The following is a 26,741-nucleotide window of genomic DNA, read 5'->3' on the forward strand; positions in this document are numbered from 1 at the left end:
TCGGGGAGGTGAAGAGTCGCCAACGTTGGTCAAGGGCTGAATTAAATGAACCGCAGTAAAAGCTGGGTATTGTCAAAACCCACCTTTCCAACCAAGACGTTGGACAGCAGGGTTTTGAGGGGCTAATGTGGGGCCCAATAGTTTGTGGGTTCGGCCCGCTCGCTTATGGGGAGTCCACAGACCCCAAACTGAAGGAGGCCAGGACCCAAGCTCAATAATAATAAGTCCAAAGTGGCCCGAAGATACAGCCGAGGACAGCTTAGTCCTCGGCAGGCCCAAAGCCTCATAGATGAAAGTGGAATACAAGCAAACTTAAAAGATCAGAAAATATCTTGGGGAAATTGTCCTTAATACCCCTCATTGATATGACATTGCACCTAACAGAACCGGATTCTTAGGCTTTATTAACCATGCCCAACAATGCTGGGATGGGATTGACGGGACAAATATCAGTCCTGGAAAAACTAACCCTACACGTGGACGAGGGACAACAAACGTAGGCTAGTATAAAAGGAAAGGTAAACTAATTAGGGAGAGGCCCCCATCCCATTTCCTGGAAAAAACTCCAGGAATGAGAATGCCCGGATAATATATGCGCTCCACCAAGGAAAACTCATCGACGGGTAACCGGAGAAAAACACCAGTGCTCCTCGGACATGATCCGAGGAGTCCAATCCCTCAATTTATAAAGTTATTGGGCTTGGATATCCGGACTAAAGCCTTTTCTAGTCTAGGTTTATCCAAGGTCCGGCCTGTACTAACGCCCCGTGACCCAACGCTAGCCTTTGAAGCCCACTCTCTACAAATCTTATTGTGCGGGATCCATCACGCGCGAGCCCAACCTCATCGTTGGGCCGTTTGAGGATCGTGTCCCTACAAGAATATATATATAAATATAATTATCAGAATTTTAATTTAACCTCTACAAGATAAATTTTTGACTTTGCCATATATTATAAATGGTTTATAATCCCTTAAGCAATTCATCGTACTAAGATATTAATTGATTTTTAGTATAAATGAAGACTAAACTTCAGATATTTTATTCAATGACAAAAGTATATTTTGAACTTTGAATGGCATATATATATATTCAAAATGTGGAAGAGTTATCATGAAGAACTCAGGAAATTAACAATAAACTTAAATAGATAAATTATAGTTCATATATATTTATTCTTATTATATTTGTATGAAAATTAATTTTCTATTTAATTTTATTTATTATTAATTTATTTATATTTTAATATTATTAGCCGAATTAAAATCTTGGTTCCATGTCTACAATATATATATATATATATATATATATATATATATATATATATATAAACAACACCAAGATCACACATGTTGACTACAGCCATAATTTCCAATTCCTTTTTCTAGGTCTCCCACTTAATTCTCACAAGAGTGTACTAGATATCAGTCATATCACCTCCCACTTAATTTTCCAATATGAGGTCTAGATATTAACCTTTTTTTTTTTCACCTTTTGGTATATTAGTAGGTTATATCCCTAAGACATATTGTCGATTTTGATGTTGTTACTTTCACTATTGCACGCTACTTAGAAACAGGCGCATGGGAATACATATAACCAATAAAATTTGGGCGGTAGAACATGACTAGGACAGCTGAGATATCGACCAATCCTCCTTAGCTCATGCCACGCAGTTTTACGAGTCATTATCTATATTTACCTCTTGTGATTACGAATTATGATGTACATTGATACGAGAGAGAGAGAGGTTATACTATAGTTGTTGCATCTTGTGACTTTCGAATTTTCCAATCTCCGTTTCCAACTTGATCACGTACTCTGCTGGCTACCTACAACCGACCATTCCCACCTCCGCATTATAATTAGTTTTTCTTCTTTCATTTTATACTACTTCTTGTATTTTTCTTAGTTTTTCATATCATTCTCTCTTTCTCTCTCTCTCCTCAGAATGTGGACAGTGATATGTGCACTGTTAATTAAGCAAGTTTAGAGGAAATTATTGCAGTGTCAAATGATGACGATGATGGTTTTTGTATTATTCTGAAGACAACGGTATCTGTCAATTGGCCCACGTTTACAAAAGTTCTCTCAGAAATGCTTTTTTGTTTGTTTCTTTCTCAGACCATTCGTGGGCTACCAACTTATTCTCTGCTGCCTCTCTTTCTATATGAGAGAGACTAGTGATATGTCGACTGGGCTTACTTTGTAAAGATATTATTAAAGTGTGTTTTTTTTTTTTTTTTTTTTTTAACAAGGGGAAAGGGAAGAGTAGATAAGATTTCATAGGTGATTATTCATTTTTTTCATTGATTCCTCTTCATTCACCTCGTCCGCAAAATTACCCTTGGAAAGTGTTTTCTCACTGTTTTTTTTACTACCATTAATTGTACACCTCCTCTCTCATGGTGCTCACTGCTCAATATGTAAGCATCTCTCGCTATCCGCCGGCCTACATTCTGAAAACGTTTTTGCTTTGGATATGATCAGCATATATAACCAAAAAGCGGAGCAGATTTTCCCTATGTATAAACTATATAAACTAGCTAGCGATATAGGATATCATTGCGTGTGTCTCTTTCTTTCTTTTTCTTATATCATTTTTTGGTAAGACATTCTCTTGAACATGATATAAAAAAATCTCAACAAGACAATGAAAGGAAAAAAAAAAAATTTCATGTGAAAGGGGAGGACTATTCAACCCGTACTAAAGTAGAGACCGGTGGAGATTGATTTGGTTAATTTATTAAATGCAAATTATTTATAAACCTCCATTCTAAAGGAGAAAATACATTATGTTTTCGGTGCATGCATTTTCCTTCTCACAAGAGGCTAGATCCCACGTGCACTCAAAAAAAAAAAAAAAACAATTTTGTTTAAAATAGATTATCTACAAGAGAGAGGGAGATGTTTATCGAAAATTTTATCAGGGTAGAAACTAATTATTACAAGTCCATTTGTTTTTATATTCTCAAAAAACAAGTTAATTTGTTTATAATTTTGATTTCTCTAAACATATTCGAGAGTTATTTAGAAAAAAAAAAAATTGGATCAATCACTTACACCTTATGTTAAAGTAACCGAGAAATTAAAAGAAGGGTTTTGATTCTCACACAATCGCACACATACACTATTTCACATCCACTTTTACGTGTTGAAAAATTGAAATGTGGACATTTCTTGATATTAGTTGTAGATATATCATATATGTGTGACAAATTAGATGTAAACAAGTGTGAAAAAATATTTAACCTTGAAAGAAAGACAATTAAAAACAATAAGACAATCGTGTTAAGAACAAGGAAGGATCGAAAATACATCATAATAAGTATCCTAAAGGCTATATATGTCTTTTCAACGCCACAAGCATAAATAAGACTTTCACTTGAGAGAGAAATACCTTCAATCAATGACACAAAATCCTTCTTGTTTTTTCTTTTAATATCCTTTGAAAATTTAATTTAACCTCTATTGTAGCTTTTTCATCACGTTAATGTAAGTAAGCTTATATAACCAAAAAGCGGAGCAGATTTTCCCTATGTATAAACTATAAACTAGCTAGAGATATAGGATATCATTGGCTGTGTCTCTTTCTTTCTTTTTCTTATATCATTTTTTGGTAAGACATTCTCTTGAACATGATATAAAAAAATTGATAGACCAAGAATGTATTGATCCCTTATGATAGATTAACCAATTAATTAGCCAAGTTGATTAATTAATCAGATTAACATACAATATGTGTGGTAGCACAAATAAATCACCAATTAAACTAAGTATGCAATGGAAAATAAATTGACATGGTAATTTGTTTACGAATGGGGAAAATTTACTCCGCAAAAATCCCACTGGGTGATTTTAAGATCACCACTCTCGAAAATCCATTATTATCAAAATAAGCGATTACAAGTAAATGAATCCTAGTACCTTATACTAACTTACAGTTGAACCCTTACCCCAATACACAATTGGACTTGGTCTATAGTAACAATCTCTTCTTTCAATGCACGACTCCCAGTACGTGACTAACCAATTGCGTGGATCCCAGTACGCAACTTAATCATCAATTTAAGAAAGATGTTGGCTGTAAAGTTCTTCAGTTCATCACACGATGAAGATTAAGAAGTTGCTTGGTCACAAAACCCTAAGGTGTACAAACATAGCAGCTTCTTCAAGAAAAGATGAACTAGGGCATATATCTCCGGTTCACAATATGCTTGTGAAAAACTTTTTCATTGAGTTGCATTAGTTGTGACGGCCCTTAAAAAAAATCTTTATATACGTTTAGGGTTGTGAGAAAAGAAAGCCTAAACACATACTCACGGATTGGAGTGAAATTAGCTCTAAAAAATTGAATCTCATAAACCTCGACAGATAGGGTATCTATTGAGCTAGTTGTCAAGTTTCGAGCTTTACAGCTTTTTAAACCTCGATAAATGCTAACTGTCGAGCTTTAAAACCCTGCACTTTCTCATTTGATTCTTGGACAGACTTTCATGGGTTTAACACTTGAACTTGAAACCTTGTTTCTTTAAACATTAAACACATTCTAGATCTACCTAATTACAAGTAAAATGTGTTTTGTCAAAGGATTAGTCAATTACATAAAATATTGACATATGTTCCTAAAATTGAATCACATATGTCCTAACAAAAAAAAAAAAAAAAAAAATCTCAACAAGAAAATGAAAGGAAAAAAATTATTTTCATGTGAAATGGGAGGACTATTCAGCCCGTACTAAAGTAGAGACCTGTGGAGATTGATTTGGTTAATTTATTAAATGCAAATTATTTTTAAACCCCTCTTTCAAAGGAGAAAATACATGATATTTCCGGTGCATGTATCTTCCCTTTCACATAAGGATGAACTCCACGCGCACTCAAAAAAAAAGAAAAAAAAAAAAACAGTTTTGTTTAAAATAGATTATCTACAAGAGAGAGGGAGATGTTTATCGAAAATTTTAACAGGGTAGAAACTAATTATTAAAAGTCCATTTGTTTTTATATTCTAAAAAAAAAAAAAGTTAATTTTTTTATAATTTTGATTTCTCTAAACATATTCAAGAGTTATTTAAAAAAAAAATTGGATCAATCACTTACAACTTATGTTAAAGTAACCGAGAAATTAAAAGAAGGATTTTGATTCTCACACATACACTATTTCACATCCACTTTTACGTGTTGAAAAATTGAAATGTGGACATTTTTGGATCAGTTGTAGATATATCATATATGTGTGACATAGTAGCTAGATGTAAACAAGTGTGAAAGAATATTCAACCTTAAAAAAAAGACAGTTAAAAACAATAAGACAATCATGTTAAGACCAAGGAATGATCGAAAATACATCATAACAAGTATCCTAAAGGCTACACGTGTCTTTTCAACGCCACAAGCATAAATAAGGCTTTCACTTGAGAGAAAAATACATTCAATCAATGACACAGAATCCTTCTTATTTTTCCTTTTAATATCCTTTGAAATTTGAATTTAACCTTTATTGTAGCTTTTTCATCACGTTAATGTAAGTAAGCTTATTTCCAGTACTTTTTTTTTTTTTGAGAAATAATTACAACATGCTGCTAATCCCGCAACTCGAACCCTTTCCCCCCTAAACCCCCAAGCATTTTGTGCATAGAGAGGTGTCAATTCAGCTACAAGGCTTTTGGCTTATTTCCAGTGCTTTAGTTCTCTACTAAATTTAGTCTTGACTATACTTTTATTTTCATTAATTCTATTATTTTAAATACGCATTTAGTACGTTACATATATAAATATATTTGACAATCTAATTATGGTTATTTCACTAATCTCAAATCAAGTCTAATCTATATATATCAAAAAGCTGAAGCGTAGTAATTATTGTTGCTACGGTCTCGTTGAGCCACATCAGCGGCCACATCATCCACTTATTTTCTATTTATTTTTTTTTCTCTTTTAAAACTTTTATTCTCCCTATCCTTAAAAATAAAATAAAAAAACACCTCTTCTTCTCCTTATTAGTCCACATTTACTGTTACACTTTCCCCAACCTTTCCACTTCCTCCAACCTTTCCCCTCCCTTTTTGCCTCTTCATCTCCCCACTACTCTTTATTTTACCGTTTCACTTCATCATTTTTATTTTCTTATATTTTGACTCTTCTTTTCCCCCGTTTTATTTTTGTATAAATTCAATATTATTTCTCTCATTCAATCCATATTTTTCATACGAAAAAACACTGTGAGTGCTCTCTCTCTCTCTCTCTCTCTCTCTGGATTTTTGTTCTTTCTTATAACTTTGATTAAGGTTGATGGTTTTTTTAAATATATGTTTTGGTATTGTATTTTTCAAATTTTACATCACAAAGTCTTCTCTCTCTCTTTTGTAGCTTTGGTTGAATTTTGGTTTGGGTTATTACTTAGTTTTTTTGGAAATAGGAATTTGCATTTATATAAAAACAATCTACATGGCTATGAGTTTGAATATGATTATCAATTTTTTGAGTAATAAATTATTATAAAGTCTATTTTTTATTTCTTTGGTTTCATTTTAATTTTGGTTAAAATAACATTGCAATTTTGTGATGAATTTTTATTATATTGATAATCTCTTTATTCCTTAAGAGATGAGAAATTTGAATAATAAATTTGAAACTTATAAATTTTAGTTGCATATTAGGCATATATAACACTACAACAAAAATTAGAAGAAGACGGTTTACCTTAAAAAAAGTAGGTTTGCTAAATTCCACAATCAATGACAATTATGATACAAATTTGAATGGGCTTTTACCTTATCTTCCCTACAAAATCCCTTCCACTGGTTTTGCAATAGGCACAAAGGGTCAAGGTGCAAACATAGTTTATGGGCTTGCCATTTGACGTGGTGATATCTTAGAGAAAGATTGCAAGAGTTGTATTTGTTAATGTAACCAACGAAATTCAGTCACATTGTCCCAATAATAAAGGTGCAATAATATGGTACTATTACTGCACATTGAAGTATCATAATTTGGATTTCTTTGGCCAAATTGACCGTGACACATTGTTCTTCGCAAATACCCCAAAAAACATGAATACTAACCAATTGATTAGACAAAAGAAAGGAGAGTGGTTGGCCCAACTCGCAGGGCAAGCTTCTGTGAATGCACCAATGTTTTCAACCGGAGACTTCGATGTTGGAGACAATTACAAACCAAGGGTCAGTTCAATGCCTTAGAGACCTTTCAAGCTTAGACTGTATGAAGTACCTCAATGATTCAATTGGGTTTATTCCAAAATGTTGTGACTTGAGTAAAGGAGTGCAGATCTTTAGTGTGACTTGTGACCTAAGATTTGAGACTTTCTACCACAAAGTATAAATTTGGAAGTTGAAGTATCCTGACATCAATTCTACTATTAAAATGTAACGTGTAATTGGAATATACTTTAAGTTTGAGGGTGATGAACTTTTCTACTTTAAGATTTGGTGATGAACTTTTGTCCTTTACAAGTTTTATCCAAACTAGTACACAATTGAATAAGATTTGCTATAGTTCCTTATTTTTATTTTTCACTAAGCATACCTTGTGCCATGTATGGGGAAAGAATCAACATAATATAATACTCTTTAGGTTGCATCCATTAGCTCAAATAGTAAAATCTGTTATATATATATATATATATATATATATATATATATGTATATATTTATTTAAAAGCTGAAGTGTAGCAATTATTGTTGCTACACTTCCGTTGAGCCACATTAGCGGCCATATCATCCACTTATTTTCTATTTATTTTTTTTCTCTTTTAAAACTTTTATTCTCCCTATTCTTTAAAAAAAAAAAAAAAAAAACTAATAAAAAAAACACCTCTTCTTCTCTCTATTAGTCCACATTTACTGTTACACTTTCCCCAACCTTTCCACTTCCTCCAACCTTTCCCCTCCCTTTTTGCATCTTCATCTCCCCACTACTCTCTACTTTATCGTTACACTTCATCATTTTTTCTTTCTTATATTTTTACTCTTCTTCTCCTCATTTTAATTTTTTTGTATAAATTTGATATCATTTCTCCCATTCAATCCATATTTTTCCCATGAAAAAACTGTGAGTACTCTCTCTCTCTCTCTCTAGATTTTTGTTCTTTCTTATAACTTTGATTAAGTTTGATGGTTTTTTTTTTAATACGTGTTATGGTATTGTGTTTTTTAAATTTCCCATCACAAAGTCCACTCTTTCTTTTGTAGGTTTGGTTGAATTTTGGTTTGGGTTAATACTAAATTTTTTTGGAAATAGAAATTTGAGTTTATATAAAAACAAAATCTACATGGCTATAAATTTGAATATGCCTACCATTTGTTTGAGTAATTTATTATAAAGTCTATCTTTTATTCCTTTGATTTCATTTTAATTTTGGTTAACATAAATTGTAATTTTGTGATAAGTTTTTATTATATTGATAATCTCCTTATTCTTTAAGAGATGAGAAATTTGAATAATAAATTTGAAACTTATAAAGTTTAGTTGTATATTAGGCAAATATAACACACTACAATAGAAGTTAGAAGAATATGATTCACCTTAAAAAAATATTAATCAAACATAAAAAAAATAATATTATGATATATTTGTAGAGATAAAAAATACTTGTAGAAATATTTTTAAATTTTTTTTTAAAAATAGATAATACCTGAAGTAATTGTTACTTTTTATAAATTACACTTCATTACATAATATTTATATATTTCCACGCACCGCGTGGGTCTGCGACTAGTTATATTTAATAATCAAGAATTGGCTTAAGTCCTCTTTGTTGAGGGCCTTGAGGCAATAACATGCCCTCAATGACACTTTGTCCATTAAATTCAAGTTAAACAACGATCTCTAGTCAAAAAATTTCCACCAATCCAACAAGAGTATTTTGAGAGTTTGTTTTATCGTTTGCCAGCCAACATGTTGGAATAGAGAGCTTCTATGGGCTCTAAATAGAAGAAAGGGAAAGGTTGCTCTGGTTTTTTTTTGTTAAATTGGCTGGATTGTCACAACTATTTTATTTGGATTGATAGGGTTGCTACGATGCAGCTATCAAGGATGAAGATATTGTATATAAGCGTATTGTTTTGCATATTGTTAGAGAAATGAAAGCTTTATTCAAGAATATTGAAGATTCTTCATTGAATTGATATTTTGAGTGGCGTCATTTTTTTTCCTTGTTAGCATATTTGATGTTAGCTGATTATTCTCTCTCTGTCTCTCTCTAAAGTTTTTGTTGTAAGTGCTGATAGTCTGTAGTCTCTGAAGTTGCTTTGTTGTTGACTTGTCTCTTTTATGCAGCTTTTGCTTCTTGTGATTTGTATTAAATCATTGTATTTGGAGTACAAACCATGTTTATTGGCCCAACACATAGTTTAAATAATCTCCTATAAGCAGCATGGAATGAGTTGCCACGATATGGGTATTATAAGGTGGAAGAAAGGGGTAGCGTGCATGTGAATAGTTCTTGTGAGTTATAATTAGTTAAAGGACTTGAGTGGCATTGAAAAGGTGAGGCTTTATTCATTTGAGAAAAGATTTTTAAAGTAGTGTCGAGTAGAACATAAACATATGTGATTAGCTTAAACATGGGTGTGACTGGGATAAGACGCCATTTGGCAGTGCAGATGCTCTATTATATTAGTAGAGTATAAAATTGCAACGGTCACTTTTCACATTTGCTTTTTGCTTCTTAGAAGTAATGTTCTTTTTTTCTCCAAAACAAAAGAAAAGGAAAAAAAAAAAGATATATATATATATATATATATATATTTGAAATAGTTACAATATGTTGCTAATTTTGCAACTCGAACTCTTTTCACTTAAAATTTTAAGCACTTTATGTATGAATATTGAATAAATGTCAATTTAACTATAAGATCAGACGAAAAAGAAAAAGATGTTATGTTAATTTGTAAGAGTTGTAAATATATATATTTACGGTAATCATTCTTTAACATGTTTCATTATTGCATACGCAGATGGACATAAAAAAGTTTAGCTGATCATTCTTATCCTCAGAATGTGTTTCCACTAAAAACCCATACGATTCTACCATTTGTCTTCCAGTCATTCAATATAGCAATTGGTTTCAAATGAATGATTTATTATTATTATTATCATTCGAAAAAGACTTTAATTAATTAAACACAGAATAGAATACTTACTGAAAGCAATTAAATAACTAATTTAAGGCAGGCCGTCGCTACAAAATGAAGCAAATGGGTAGATTAGATAGATCGCAACCACTACTACTATATTTTCCCCCCCAAACTACGTACGCTACCCATTTGATTGTACTGAGAAAGAGCCCTACATGATCCAGAGGGGAATTAAAAAAAAAAAAAAAAAAAAAAAATATATATATATATATATATATATATATATATGGAGCTGGCCAAAGTGCTTGAAGTCTTTACAGTTGTCACCAACCATTTAGATCCAGAGGGGGAACAAAATGCTTAACTATCATGACCTGATGACCAATAATCCACCAAATTAAACTTCAAGGTTGACATAATTTCTGCCCATCCACGATGCATGGGCCATGTCCGACCAGAAAATCTACAAAGTAAGAACCACGTGTTAAAGTAATTTTCTATTCACCACAAGTTCAGTGTGGGATTTGTCATTGCAAGGATGTAATTTCGTTCTCTTATCGTTTCGCATGATATTTGATAAGAGTTAAGCAATTCAAGTAGTAGCGATTCAATAAATATGTTGTGCACATGATAATAGTCTTATCAAAATCCTAGTGGTCCACGTGGTATTATTGTTGTCATGTGTCGTGGGTTATATCAAGAGAATCAATCTCGTACCGGAGGTTATACGTGTTTTATCGGTGGAACGATATATTTCGAAACCGGTCAAATACCGGTGTACCGTTTCAGGTTTATCGTTATTTTTTATATTTATAAAGTGTGTGTATATATATATATATATATATATATATATATATATTATAATAAACATAAAAGTTTACCATAAAATGTTACCTCAATTCAGAATAAATAGTTTCTCAAAAAAAAAAAAAAATCCAGAATAAATTATTTATGGTTTTAGACTTTAGCATCAATTAAAAGAAAAAAAAAACACAATAAAAAAAATAGAAAGCTTAATTGTTTATTACATACTAAGAAAACAAATAATACTAATAAGTTAATGCAAGTAAGTTACTATTCTGTTCTTACAAAAATTCAAAATTTACAAAACTTAAAAAAAAAAAAAAGTTTTTTTCTGTACCGGTCGATATTACCCGAAATCAGTTGGTATGACCGGTACATGATCGATACGGTCAATATTTAAACTGGTTTCGATATTGGTATACGTACTAGTACAGTACATATTGGATGGTACAGCCAGTACCAATACGGTATTGACTAGATTGGATTACACCGGTACGGTATCCATGTTTCTTAAGCTAGAACTCTGGAACGAGTGAGGTACTAGGACAGACCATGGCATGAGAAACAACTTTGATCATTTCAGACCAGAAAGCTGTGTCACAAACTCACATGCATAATATATGTTGTGCATTAAACGAATCATGATAAGTCCTTTTCTTAGAAAAAGATGTCTCAGGAAGCACTTCTTTTTGTTTTTGGTGCAGCGTGGAACACGTAATAAGAGCCTTAACATATATAAAACCTATAGGCCCAGTCGTACGATAGTTATCGTAAATACGTTGGGTTAGCTGAATACTTTTCTTAATTGTGTGAAAATCACAAAGGGTTAGTGATAACAACACCAAATTAAATTAGTATTATCCTCGATAAAGACCCTGCTGGATATACGTACGTAAGATATTATATAAATTTAATTGTTAACCTAACTAGTTGCTGACTTCTCAAAAGATTATTTCTGTCATTTTCTATTGTCTGTACCTCCATTCTTTTTGCTGGGTTTTACTTGTGAGGCAATTCTTTAGGTGGAGAATTCAACATTGCCCATTGATTTAGTGGAGAACCTATCGGTTATCCAATGTCTAATATAATATCAATATATTGGAACTTCAACTAGGCATAAATGATAAAGATGTTTAATTAGTAAAATCATATAAGTATAACTATCTTCTCAATATATATATATATATATATAACTAATTAAAACGTATCAATGAATTGAACATTGGTGGTATCAAATTAATTTGACCTGATAATAACAAATCGTCAATGAGTTAGGTAAAGAGGTAGGGCTCTCCTCCAGAAGTGGAGGAACATAGGTAGATGCGAACTATTAAATTAACTAGTGAGCTGCAAAAATTATAACCATTAAGATTAAGATATGAGCTTCGCACCAATGAGTTTTTAGTCAGTCATGTTGTTGAACTAAATGTAACACGAGTTGTAAGAGCATTAGCATAGGGGACCATTGGCACATGCCAAACACAAACAGGCCACTATATAGAGGGCCTTGGCATTCAAAGTGACGTACTGAGGCAATGTCAGTCACCCATTATCTTCAGATAAGAAATAAAAATGAAAGGTTATGCTTATATTGCCACCAAAGTGTGATTTGAATTGGCTGTTCGAATGTAGCTATTTATACCAGCTATCAAGTATAGTTTATTTATTTTAGACTTTTGTTTTGTTTTAGAGGCAATCGGCCTATAGCTATAAAGAAGTAACCATCTTACTCTGTAAAGCAATCCTTTCCGATCCATTCCTAGCAAAAACACGGTTTGATTCCTAACCTTTGTCATAATTAAAAAAAAAAAAAAAAAAAAAAAAAACTCTTCTTCATGCTTGATCAAGATGATATGAGTCGGTTTAGTACAACTTATTTTTCAATTATTTGAAAATAAGGTTGTTTGAAATAGTTCTACTTAAGAAAATGTGAAGTTTGAAAAGATATATTGTACCTTTAGAATGTGTGGTTTGAAAAAGTTTTACCAAACATGCATGATAGTGACCTAAATTCACAAATATCTTTTTAAAAAATAGGGCATATATCAAGAATATGTTGCTCATATCTTTCCTTCACCAATTTTGTTCCATTTATATGCTTTTTTGGGATAATTTTTCTCCTTAATTCTTGTTATGGGTTTGGAATTCAAATTTTGATAATAAATTTGACTCCTTGGATGGCATTTGTGTTGTAAATTCCAAAGTCCCAAGTTTTATTCACCATACTATAAGTTCATGAAGTTTTTAAAATGTCTTACGGGGGTATGGAGTGGAATAGTCTAGTCAAAAGGTTGGGACACTACTTCCTTATATTCTCTCTCTCTCTCTCTCTCTCTCTCTCTCTCTCTCTCTCTCTCTCTATATATATATATATATATATATATATATATATATATTTAAAAACACTGTACTCATAAATCCACTCAAGCAAACATTGATGAGCATGGTTTCTCAACCACAATGATGACATGTATGCTACTATGCTTGGCTAACCCAAGCGTACCTTGGGAAATAAGTGATTTGGCCTTGCAAGAATAACAACTTAGATGTGACTTTCAGGAAAGAATTCAAACCTCAATTAAGTATCAAGAACTAAATAACCAAATCATCTTTCAAATCAACCTACCACTCTGATGCCTAAAGTCATAATTTCGATTAAATTGGGAAAATGTGTTTAGATGTAAATTACTAAATTTAAATAAGTCAAGTAGCCTTTCGTTTCCTTTTTCATTTCTTTGATCCATCGAAATTGGGCTTCGTAAGAGTATATATGTTATTGTTACCATTATTTATTAATTTCTACACCTTGACTTTGAATGAACTCTGTTTGGGCTGGGCTTTAGTGTACTCAATGATTCGTAATGGGCCTAACTGGACCCATAGACAGAGGGCCTAGTTGTAGTTGCACTTGACCTAGGTTCACCTTCTCCTTCAAACTCAAACAGTCAAACGGTTAAACCCTTAAAACAAAACCTCGCAGCTTCAAAAGCCGAAAAACCAAAGCAAAACCAAACCCGCCATAAACACAAAGAGCAAAAGAAGCAAGCAATGGTGAAGGCGTACCTTCGGTACGAGCCGGCGGCGGCCTTCGGAGTCATCGTCTCCGTCGAGTCCAACATCACCTACGACAGCTCCGGCAAGCACCTCCTAGCTCCGGCGCTCGAAAAAGTCGGCGTCTGGCACGTCCGCCAAGGCGTCTGCACCAAAACCCTAGCCCCTTCGCCCGCCTCTCGTGGCCCCTCCCTCGCCGTCACCTCCATTGCCTCTTCCACTTCTTCTCTGGTAACATTTGTTTTTCGCTCTTTCGCTTTTTGCTTCAGTTTTGTTTGGTTGCAAAGAAAATGAATGAAAAGAAACTAAAGCTCTTTCATATTAAGAGCGTTGAGAAAATTTGACTGAAGGGAAGTTATAGTTTCACGTTGATTGGAGGTTTTAGTTTCGCAGGGTTTTATGTAGTGAAAGCTTGAAGTAGTTGGTAGTTGTGAATGATTTTACTGTTGCCTCAGCATTTATATTGATAATCATTTGAGCTTTTAACATATAATATAACGTATATTTGAATTGTGGTTTTGACTTTTGAGTTCATTGTTTAATGTTGTTTTGGTTTCTAGAAAATGAGAGATGGAATGTTTGTACTGAGTTGTTACAATCCCAATATTGAGAATTAAAGATTCTAAAATTTTAATTTATTTTTCATGCAAAAAAGAAAGGAAGTGCTTATTTATTTTTATTATTTTTTGGCTTATTACATAAGCTGTTGAAACGTATCATGTGTGAGATTCAATTTTTGTTGCAGAACCAGTGTTTAAATTGTTTATTGTGTTTGTTGTTCTTAGAATAAAGTCCTTTTAAGAATCTCTAAAATTCTCTATTTATGATTCTATGTGCTTGTTGATGTATGAGGAAGAGTTTTGATTGCAGATTGCAAGTGGGTACGCAGATGGTAGTGTAAGAATTTGGGATAGCGAGAAAGGAACCTGTGAGACCACATTAAATGGACATAAAGGGGCTGTGACTGCACTTCGATACAATAAGCTAGGATCTTTGCTTGCATCTGGAAGCAAGGATAATGATATAATATTATGGGACGTGGTTGGTGAGACTGGCCTATATCGCCTTCGTGGGCATCGTGACCAGGTTTGTTATTACAGCTTGTTCATTAAACTTGTATATGAGATGGTTATAGAGCTTAGCTCTGCTTATCTGTTCTTGATTTCTTCATATATTTATGTATACTCTATTTAAGTTATGATTATTAATTTGCTTCATTTATTGTAGGTTACTGACCTTGTTTTCTTAGATTCTGGTAAAAAACTTGTTAGTTCCTCCAAAGACAAGTTCTTGAGAGTGTGGGATCTTGAAACCCAGCACTGTATGCAAATAGTTAGTGGTCATCATAGTGAAATATGGTCCATAGACGTAGATCCAGAGGAAAGATTTCTGGTCAGTGGGTCTGCAGACGTGGAACTTCGATTTTACACAATTAAGCGTGGCTTGGTGGATGGACAACCTGTATCTACTATAAAGGGTGCTGAAAATGTGAATAATGGAGATTCAACCACTCAAAACAAATGGGAGGTTTTGAAGCATTTTGGTGAAATTCAGCGACAAAGCAAAGATAGAGTCTCAACTGTTGCATTTAACAAATCAGGGAATTTGCTTGCTTGCCAAGTTGCAGGAAAGACAGTAGAGATATTCCGCATATTGGATGAGGCTAAAGCAAAGCATAAAGCAAAACGTAGGCTTAATCGGAAGAAAGAAAAAAAATCTGCAAAAGGGGAAGCTGAGGTTATGGAAAATGGAGATACAAATCATGGTACTGGAGAGGAAGGAAATGCCCTCTTGGTTACAGCTCCTGATGTTTTTAAGCTTCTTCATACTGTTCGTGCAAGCAAAAAAATATGTTCTATTTCTTTCTGTCCAATTACTCCAAAGAATTTGCTGGCTACTTTAGCATTATCTTTGAACAACAATATGTTGGAATTTTATTCCATAGAAAGCAGTGGCACCACAAAAACACTTGCTATTGAGCTCCAAGGACACCGTTCTGATGTCAGAAGTGTAACACTTAGTTCAGACAACTCTCTTTTGATGTCAACTAGTCACAATGCAGTAAAGATTTGGAACCCAAGCACTGGTTCTTGCCTTCGTACTATTGATTCTGGGTATGGACTGTGTGGTTTAATAATTCCTGATAACAAGTATGCACGTGTTGAAACTAAAGGTGGATATGCACTTGTTGGAACTAAGGATGGAACTCTGGAAATTATTGATATTGGGAGTGGCACTTGCCTTGAAGTAGTAGAAGCTCATGGTGGCTCTGTACGGTCAATTGCGGCCATTCCAAATGAAAATGGTTTTGTCACAGGAAGTGCAGATCATGATGTGAAGTTCTGGGAATACGAAGTTAAACAAAAATCTGGTCAAGTAGGTTCTGCATACCTTCTACTCTTGGCATTTCCAAGTTTTGTATTATAACTCTTTATTTATTATGTAGATATTATTGATGTAGTTCCACATTGAAACTCCTTTTTACGAACAATCTTACCTTCAACTTTCTATTCTAGGCATTTTATATTTGTAGTTCACAGAAAGCACTGATTATAATATGTAAACTTGAGTGATCTGCTCTGGATTTTTTAATTTTTGAGTCATTTCAACTGATCAGGGATTATAGCTCTAATGTGGCCAGTATTCAGATGTAATTGTAATGCCACATTTGAAAGCGTAATTCTGTTGCAGGTTTTTTAGGTTTAAATCTCATGATTAAACATCTGGATTTTAAGAGGATTATTCATTTGACCATAATGGAATTTTCTGAAGGCGGACGTAATTGTGATTATATATATATATATATTTTAAACTTTATATTCTATGTTTTTATGGCCTTTGACCTGTAATTATTGCAACCTGCTCTTTTTATTTATGTAATTATTTATTTTTAAATGTTAGAGAGATTTTATTGTCCTTTTTTTTTTTTTTTTTTGGTAGGGAACTAAGTGCCTCACAGTTTCAAATGTGAGGACAATGAAGATGAATGATGATGTTCTTGTGGTTGCAGTAAGCCCTGATGCTAAATATATTGCAGTTGCACTGTTGGATTGTACAGTGAAGGTCTGATCAACTCAACCTTATACAGTTTGGTTTTGTTTCATTGTTTAGGCTTGATGGGTTCCATGTACAAGGTTCTTGCTAAGCTGATAATCTTTAGATCACTGTAGTTTAAAAATTTTCATTTCCTAAACATTTTGGACATTTTGAATTGTAATTTTCATCCAATGCCATTTTTTTTTTTTTTTTTTTTTTTTTTTTCATTTAGGACTTTTCTAAATGTACATTTTATACGTTTATTAATGACCAACTTCTGGACATCTTTGAAAGTCATCGGAGTTATTGTATACTAAAGATTGAGGATTGGACATGGAGATGTTGGGACATACAAATACTCTTTATTCATTCAACGTAGGAAATGAGAAATCATGAGGGTGGCGTCATTCTCATTTTTTCCCCCCTTAATCAGATGGTGTTAAATTGCTAATTTAGTTAATTTGGCTTCTTCTCATTTGTCCCTAAGAAGCTTAAGGAAGATATCTATCAACCTTTCAAATTGAGTGTGGGTTATGATAGACCAGACTAAAAACCATGAGGAGGGTCCTACAGAGTTTTTCTTGTTCAGTGAAATATGCAATTAAACTTTCCCATTTCTACGTCTGTGTTGAATTCCTGGGATACCAATCAGGGCAGATAGAGTCATTAAAATGTTGGGAAATGAAGCAGGTTCTGTGTTGTGACTTGCTCTTTTCAAATTTAACAGTGAACAACTTGCTTCACATGCATGTACCACTTGCCAAGCATATCTTGCAGAAAATGTAAGAAAATGATTAGAGTGCTGATATGTGCTTGTACAAGTTCAAGTGATTGAACAAGGGAGTAAATCCAAATAGGTGAATTAATAAAATCTGTAGAAAGGGATATCTGGTTCTCCTGCTCTAATCAAAATATGCAGCTTTAGAGTGTTGAATCAGTGGAGAAGCATTGCTATTTAAGAACAAAGACAATAAGAAGAAAGAATTTTGGACTATCTTATTGATGGATTAAGGTCGTTTTAATTATGCTAAAACGAAAATTGGGGATTCGAGTAAAATTTTTTGGAAGAAATTATAGGGTTTAGAGAATATATGTTTTATCCTTGAAATTTATTTTAAAACATAATATCTTATTTCTGTAAATACTTTAGGTGGAACTTCATATTTGCTTTGGTGTCAGTTACATTGTTCTGACAGTCATATATGGCATTTGCAGGTTTTCTTTGCAGATTCACTCAAATTTTTTCTTTCCTTATATGGTCACAAGTTGCCTGTGCTATGTATGGCTATTTCATCTGATGGAGATCTTATCGTTACTGGCTCTGCGGACAAAAATTTGAAGATTTGGGGTTTAGATTTTGGTGACTGTCATAAATCTATTTTTGCTCATGCTGATAGGTGTGGTACCTACATAAACTTAATCGTGAAAATTACTTTAGAGTTCACACAAGTCTCACTAAGCAATTCTGATGAGCTATTTCTATGGCAGTGTTATGGCAGTGCAATTTGTGCACAATACTCATTACATGTTTAGTGTTGGGAAAGATCGCCTAGTAAAATACTGGGATGCTGATAAATTTGAGTTGCTTTTAACTCTTGAGGGACATCATGCGGATGTTTGGTGTCTTGCAATCAGCAACCGTGGTGATTTCATTGTCACAGGTTCTCATGATCGATCCATACGTCGTTGGGATCGTACTGAAGAACCATTTTTCATTGAGGTATTTACTTCTTCTTTACTATCTTGTAAAAATTATTTTATTTACTTTTAACAGGAATAATAGAAACCCCTCGTTCAGATATGTGGGGTTTGTTTGTGATTAATGTTTTACCCAAGTAAAATATGCTGTTTAAATTTGCAGGAAGAGAAGGAAAAGAGGTTGGAAGAGATGTTCGAGTCTGACCTTGACAATGCATTTGAAAACAGATATGTACCCAAGGAAGAAGTCCCGGAGGAGGGAGCTGTGGCCTTAGCAGGGAAGAAGACTCAGGAAACTGTTACAGCAACTGACTTAATTATTGATGCACTAGATGTAGCAGAGGTAGAACTAAATCGTATTGCTGAACATCAGGTAAATTGTGTTTTTCACTATTGTTCCATTTTGGTCTAACTGATGTATCTACATACCTGATTGTTTCTGTTTCTTGGTAAGAAAAAACCATTTTGGGGTGGAGGTCAACCAGTAATGAACCTTTGCTAACCTGAACAAAGCCATTTTGGGACTTGTTTATTTGACTAAAATCACTTTTTGCTGAAGTCCCAATTCGGTGCTTTTTCCAAAATTGGTTTTCTGGGGTGATTTTAAATTATGCAGGAAGTTGTAACAAAAGGAGCTTATGGACATGTAACCCACGGGATATTCTTATACCCAGAAACATGTACCCCCCATCCCACCCCCCCCAAAAAAAAAAAAAAAAAAAGAAAAAGAAAAAAAGGAAGAAAACGAAAGGAAGTGGAGTATTTATTTACCGCATACTATATGTTTGTCAAAGCAAGATTGACATTGAATTGAACAGTTGCCTTCAGATCTCAGCAAACATAATGCAGAATATATCTGGTCTTTGTTGGGAATGTTTTGGTTTAAACTTTTCTTGTAGGCCGATGACAAAGCATGTGTTTTCCACAATGACTTGATCATTTGGACCGGGGTACACAATTTGGCTGTTGTGTTTTCTTGTTTGTTATCAACATGATAAAATTTGTTTAAATTTATTAATTAACTTATCCTATTCTCTAAAGTCTAACTTCTCAAACATGCAATTTTCCTTATTTGTTAATGCTTTCTACTTAGCCTGTTACCATGGAAATATAGACTTCTGATGTCTCAAATGGATAGCGGTCATTCTAGAAATGATTATTGCAAAAATATGTTAAAATTGACCAGATGAAGTGTTCAAAGATAGGGAGTGTTATAATGCTTTGGTCTTAGAACAGTTAAACTAAGGGTACGTTTGGTACATTGAATGTGGATTACAACATGAATGGTAATCTTTATTACCAGAAATAAAATATGTTGTAGGGGAATAACTAAACCTATTCATTAGTTTGGTTGTGAATTGTAATATTATAATAAAACTTATGATCTATTTTAGGAAATATCTCATTCATACAATTATATTTTTTAGAAAATAATATATTTTAAATTGTAGAGAGATGAGTTATTTTTTAATGATTTTTTATTTCTATAATTGTTAGGTGGATATGGAAAGTTTATTTATTTGGAAATATATTAGTGTTGGAAATTATTACATCTACTAAGGAATAGCTATTACAACCCTTTTAGAGAGGGATAGTTATTCTTCATTTTAAAGAATAGCTATTCATAAGGAATAACTATTCTCTGTAATAAAAACATAACCAAACTATTGAATAACTAAACCATAGGAATAACTATTACATTACAGTGCCTATTACAGTCTATCAAACGTGCCCTAAATATTAAATTTTATTGGTGACTTTAAGATTTGTAGATATCTGTAATTTGATCTCGGATTCATTTATATTGCTGGATTTGATTAGCTTTGTCACTTTCAGGAGGAGAAAACCAGGGGAAAAGCTGCTGAGTTCCAACCAAATGCTATTATGCTTGGGCTCTCACCATCTGATTATGTTCTCCGTGCACTTTCTAATGTTAACACTAATGATCTGGAGCAGACATTACTGGTACGTGAGCAGTGTTCATTATACTGTCGTTCTAACCTGGGGACATTGGGAACTAAGTAGTAAATACATTTATATCAGCTGTATTTAAAGCATCTCCCATTCTGTGTGAAAGAGATCTATCATTCTTAAATTTAAAAGAAATTGCACTGGATGAGCAGTGAGCGCTCATCTAAATAAATTAGTGGAAGACACTGATTGACCTTAAATATTTGATAGCTGCATTCCTTAAGTTGGTATTCCCTAATATCATTTATGGTCCATCTTAGTGCTTTATTGTCATTATCATCTCAATCCAATGAGCATGTGATGCATGTTGGTCCAATCTAGTTTTTTCCCATCTGGTTGGACAAATGCAGCTAGAATCATTCTAACTTATCTTGACCTGTTTATTTGTTTTAGGAGTTGGTCATTAAAACTTTGCATCTGGAACACATCTGATCCATTCTGTTTCCACCATCCCATATTGTATTGTTCTTACTAATGCTTCGGCTTGAGGAAGCTAGTAGATTTATGTATTTTCTTTTTTTCTTTTTAAAGTACCCTTCAAAACTGATGTCAAAAAAGAATTCCAGTGCACCTATTATCGCCTATAGATCAATTGGTTTTAGATCTATTTTTATGCAACAAGGTTAAATTTTAAAATATAAAGAACTTTGGACCTTGCTTTGGAAAGTTAGATGACTCTTTAGTGGGCAGAAAAATCTTTATTTTCTTGGTGCCACTAGATACTATTGTATTGTTATGCTTGGGTTGGGTAGGACTTCCCATTGTCTGTCTAGGTCATTTACATCAAACGATTAACTGCAATTGACTTCCTGTGCAGGCTTTACCATTCCCCGATGCCTTAAAGATTATGTCTTACTTGAAGGATTGGACTTCAAATCCTGATAAGGTAGGTTGATCTACCTTATAAAGTTGCAGAAACATTGGAATGCTTGGAGATTTTAATTATTGTATGATTAGTATTCTATATTGTCTATTGTCAAATTTCTGTTGCCCCCTAGGCATGAGGATAAACTACTAGATTACCCAGTAACTAGTTCTAGTGGGTGGGGTCAGTTGCCTGTAAGAGTTTGTTTAACAATGAGGGTTGTTGTAGTATGCTCTGTGACGTACAACTAATCTAAGTGAAGTTCTCAACTTCTTCTATGTCATCCAAAAAAAAAAAAGTTCTCCTGTTTATTTTTTTGTGTTGCTACTTTGCATGGGTGTGCTTGTGTGTGTGTGTATATATATATATATATATATGTATATATATATATTATAAATGTTGCACCATTTTTGTGCCACTGCAAGCATTTTTCTCTGCCCTGTCGTCTTTCTCTGCTCGGGAATCAGTATCTATAGGGTAAAGGAAAGAGGGATCGTACCTGTTTTTCCAGGCCTGTTCGGACACCTACGGAAGGGCTGTCTGGGGACAGGTTTAGGCAGGGCCTACTTCTCAATCTATAGACCTTCAATTGATCCCTCTGAACTCATGCGCTTGAATCTGCTGCTGTAGTCTGTACCCATAGGTACAGGAGCAACCACTCCTGACGCTATACCAAGGAATCGGACCTTCTGCTGCTGTAGTCTGTACCCATAGGTACAAGAGCAATCACTCCTGACGCTATACCAAGAGATCGGACCTTTGCTTAATTAGAAATTTGACCCGGACCTTCTTTCTTCTCCTGTAGAGGCCTGAGAAAGTCATCGGAGAAGCGTGTCTTGAAGGAGTAAAGAGCCACCTAATGGTGGTTCTGCATCAAGTGTGATCAATTGCCCTTACTTTATAAATTGGACTACCGTAACTCTACTCAACCAACAAAATTTGGTCATTTGATCTTCTATTTTGCCGGAATTAGTTAATTGCTCAGTACAAATTTACAATGGAAAAACTCTTTCATTGTAAGATCACTGAAGGAAGGGTTGTATGTCAAAAAGTGGGATACCTGATACCTTGCCGCCTGTAAGATCCAGGTTTGGGGTGACCCATCTGGTTAGTTTAGCTATCACACTTCTGGTACTGGTAGGGGCAATTACCATGTTACTGATTGACGTTTAACTTTCCTGTGCATTCCAGAATACAGTATAGCGAGCTTTGGTCCCAACCTGCTTGCTGTCTCCTGGAATGGCCTGACAGACAAGACAACAGTGGTTGTTCCAAATAGCCCAAAGAGGCAACTGTGGGAGGTGTATTGGAAGTTGAACAGGACATCATGAGAGCATTGTATGCAGAGGCTTGGGGTAGGCTAGAGGCTAGACCTGATTCGGTCTTTGTGGAAAGTTTATGATATGGTAGCTTGATTAGGGTTATCTTTTAGACCACCAATTCTGGAAGATACCTCCCAGTCAGAGCGATCTGGATGGTGGCTATTGGGTGGTATTTCAGGTACATAGCTCTTGGTTGTGTTCTGGGACCTTATCCAACCTTGGGCATAGTGTGGTGTCATCACTCCTGGACATGAATTTTGGCTATACCGAGTTGTGGCTCACCTGCTCTTAACAAATTGTAATAGGCGGGCACCTCTCCTTAGTAGGAGATTGCTTCACACCTCATGGTGCTGCTCGCGCAAGAGGAAGAAACCTAAAGATGGAGTGTCTTCTCTTAGGTCCTTTGACCTTCCTCTAACTGTTTTTTTGATAACCGGCCTTCCTCCAACTTAAAATTGTCGTACTGCTCTCCCAACAGAGATAGATTTCTTGATTCTCTAAGCTTGCTAAACGCCTTATGTTGAGTAAGGCTGCATGAGTGTTAGATCTTTCAATCTGGAATATTTTAGAATGATCTAAAGAGGGTCAATTCATCATTTTTGAAAGTGAGGGGAAGGGATCTCTTTTCTGCAAAGGAAAATAAGGGAGTTTGAAAAAAGTTGTGAAGCTAGAAAGGATGGAGTGACTTATCCTATCTACCTATTACAATACCTGCTATGTGCTTTCTAAAGTATTAACTATTGGCTAGCGCTCATCTCCAGCTCGATCCCCCATCTAGGATTGGAAGAAGTTCTATATGAGGATTTCAAGATCAAATAGAATATGTTTCTTTCCATTCCTTGTGAGCCACATTTCCTTGGACCATGTAAGAATTCGTGGTCCATTTGAATCTTATTGTTCCTGGATGCTCCATAAAACCCATTGCTATTCCTTTCTTCCACTGAGAAAGGTTCATTCAAAATCACAAGAGCAATTTCTCTTTTTATAATTTGGTAGTCATTCTTGTGGATTAGCTTAGATAAAACTCCTTATGTATGTAAAATAAAATTCCAAAAAGCAAGGAGTGATTAACTAGCCATTAGTAGAATTTCTATTTTAAAGATTGGAAGGCATACTTCTGTAAGAGTGTCCCTTGGTAGAATGTCCGTACAGTTGGCAGTTAAGTGGTGGATGTGGAAAATTTTTTATTGTCATTGTGGTTTTCTTTTGTTTATATGAGAAGTCCCTTTCACTATATTACAAAATGTCTGACCAAATGTCTGCTAGTACCATATCCTGTTAAATATATATATATATATATTTTTGAAGATAAAGTAGTAATTTCATTAAGAAATACAGATAGGATACAAGAGGATCTCCAAACGTTACAATTGGAAATTAAGGAGATCAATGAGATCTAAAAAAGAGCACTGAGTGTGCTGTACTATACCCTGTTAAAATGTTCATGGAGGAGATTGTGTTATTGTGTTTAGTCTTTTAATCTAGGTTTTTAGAATAGCATATGCTCTAATTGCAAACTAGGCATTCAAATTTTATTAGTTTTTGTTTTCATATTATTTTTACTATGTTTGCAGGTTGAGCTTGTTTGCAGGATTGCTACAGTGCTATTACAGACGCATCATCATCAGTTGGTTACTACCCCAGCTGCCAGGCCCATGTTGACAGTTCTTAAGGACATTCTTTATGCAAGAATAAAGGTAATCGTAGGCTTTCAATCTGTGTTGACGTAAAACTTCCATTGAGGAACAGGGCTGTACTAACTTAGCACAAGTAAAAAGGACATGAGAAATATGTGTTTTATCTGATGCATTATGCGTGAGCTAAATTGGAAATCTATTGACCATAAACACATGATCAATTAAAAAAAGAAAAGAAAAGAGATGATAGCCATGTTGTATTGATTCTATTGACTGACCAAATTTACTCCTAACCTGTTATGTAACTGGGCACCTAGCCAAAACAAGGCAAAAAAGAGATGTTAGGCGTTTAAAATCTGTACAGCAAGAACACAGAACTGGTGTACCATCTGTCATGGTTTTGAAGTGTTTGACATGATTACTTTCAAGAGTAATATGCCTTAAATGTGGGGATGGGAGGTGATGTTTGAAATTGTAAACTAGCTACATTATGACTGCCACTGTAGAGTTTTCAAATTATTAGGCCATCTAGTAGGTCATAAGTTCTAACATTGCATGTCATTTATCTTTCTAGTTCATTAGAATGGCTACATTGGTTGAACTGATGATTTCTTGGACATGCAATTGTATAATTGATCTTTGAGAAGATTACTATCATGATCTTTGAGATTACTAACATGGTATCTGTGGTCAGTTATTGAAACAAACTCCTGTAGCATTATTATTACAGGAGTAAATATATGAATGTTTAACCATGGGTGTCATCATGACAATGTTTGTAATGTGCTGGCCTTTGTTAAATTTGATCTGATCAAATGTGTCTATCAAATGGTATATAGACATGTGGATTGTTGAATCAGTCCTGCAATATTATGCTAGATCTTGGATCTTGCTTGCCCTTTTAATGTTTTAGTATATATTGGTATCATTATCTATGATTAGGAAATAGGAGAGAACCTTAAATTCTACATTGACAAGATGGTGGTTGAATGTGTCAGGCATGCAAAGATACACTTGGTTTCAACCTTGCAGCTATGGATCATCTCAAGGTGCGTATATTAATTTATAATTTTGAGTCTTGTCTTTTTTTTTTTTTTTTGAAAGATAATCACTTGGCTATTGTATTCAAAATAAGCTTCATAAAATAAACTAGTAAATAAATAAATGATATGAGCTGATTTTTGTTGTTGTGATGTTTCAGCAACTGATGGCTTCAAGGTCCGATGCATTGTTTCGAGATGCAAAGTCAAAGTTATTAGAGATCCGTGCACAACATTCAAAACGTTTAGATGCAAGGTTGGAGACAAGAGAAGAAAAAAGAAAAAAGAAGAAACAAAAGAAATCAAGTGATGGACATGCTTGGACATGATTTTGGGTCAACACATTGTTCCAGATACTTTTAGAGCGGAATATCATCCTTACGGGAAACTATGACTTTGTCAAAGCAGCATGGAATCGAAGGTTTTCTTGATCTGCATGTTATACGACAAATGGGGAAAGAAAACTTTACCAGGAATGTCTGAGTTCAAGCAAAACTGTAAGTTTCCAATAGCAAAGCTGCATTGTTTTACAGCGACAACAAATGTAAGAGGTCTGAAATGAAAAAAAAAAAAAAAAAAAAACAAAAAGAAAAAAGCAATAGATCAAAGCTAGAGGATGTAACCTGTAATTTTTTTTAAAAACAAAAAGGTATGTGTCATATTGATATGCGCATGCCGCTGAAAATGTAAACATATGATGTGGGTTTTATATTTAACTTTCCAAAATTTTGAAAAATTATGTTGTGTGATCAAGCTTGAAAAAAGTATTGAAGCTGTGATATTGGATTGGAACAATGCCACCCTTGTACTGTCATTTTTAAGGAATGCAGGCCGGGATAAATTGAAATGTTCAAGTGGACCATCTCCATTTAAGGATGGCAATGGGGCCGGCCGGGTCCGAAGGATGGGATTTTAACTCTCGTCTCACCTAGTTTTGTCTTATAATCTTATTTCATCCCTGCCCCGCCTCGCATGATAGGGAAAATTTTTTAGTCTATCCTGTAAAACTCCACTTCTTTTTAATTTGCCTACAACTATTACTTTGCCTACAACTATTACAATTGTTTTTAATAAAACCAGTTTTGTTAATTAAAATATTCTTGAAATTACAAATAAATTTATCTTATCAAATTAAATTAATTTTTAGCAAAAATTGAATAATATTATTAACGTGTTTAATAAGACAATATCACAACAAAAACAAAAATCTTATAATACA

At 33.9% G+C, this 26,741-nt stretch overlaps 1 protein-coding gene across 1 annotated transcript; it reads left to right on the forward strand.

Annotated features, from left to right (window-relative positions):
• The first annotated feature begins 13,844 nt into the window (after window positions 1–13,844).
• Window positions 13,845–26,376, forward strand: LOC126691952 (uncharacterized). Its single transcript, XM_050387285.1, has 12 exons — window positions 13,845–14,184; window positions 14,824–15,039; window positions 15,181–16,329; window positions 16,894–17,016; window positions 18,205–18,386; window positions 18,478–18,709; window positions 18,851–19,060; window positions 20,524–20,652; window positions 21,476–21,544; window positions 24,420–24,542; window positions 25,481–25,531; window positions 25,684–26,376. The coding sequence occupies exons 1-12, from the start codon at window positions 13,951–13,953 to the stop codon at window positions 25,849–25,851; spliced, it is 2,886 nt and encodes a 961-aa protein (XP_050243242.1). The 5' UTR covers window positions 13,845–13,950; the 3' UTR covers window positions 25,852–26,376.
• The last annotated feature ends 365 nt before the right edge of the window (window positions 26,377–26,741 follow it).

Source organism: Quercus robur, chromosome 7 (assembly GCF_932294415.1).
Source record: "Quercus robur chromosome 7, dhQueRobu3.1, whole genome shotgun sequence".
NCBI lineage: Eukaryota > Viridiplantae > Streptophyta > Magnoliopsida > Fagales > Fagaceae > Quercus > Quercus robur.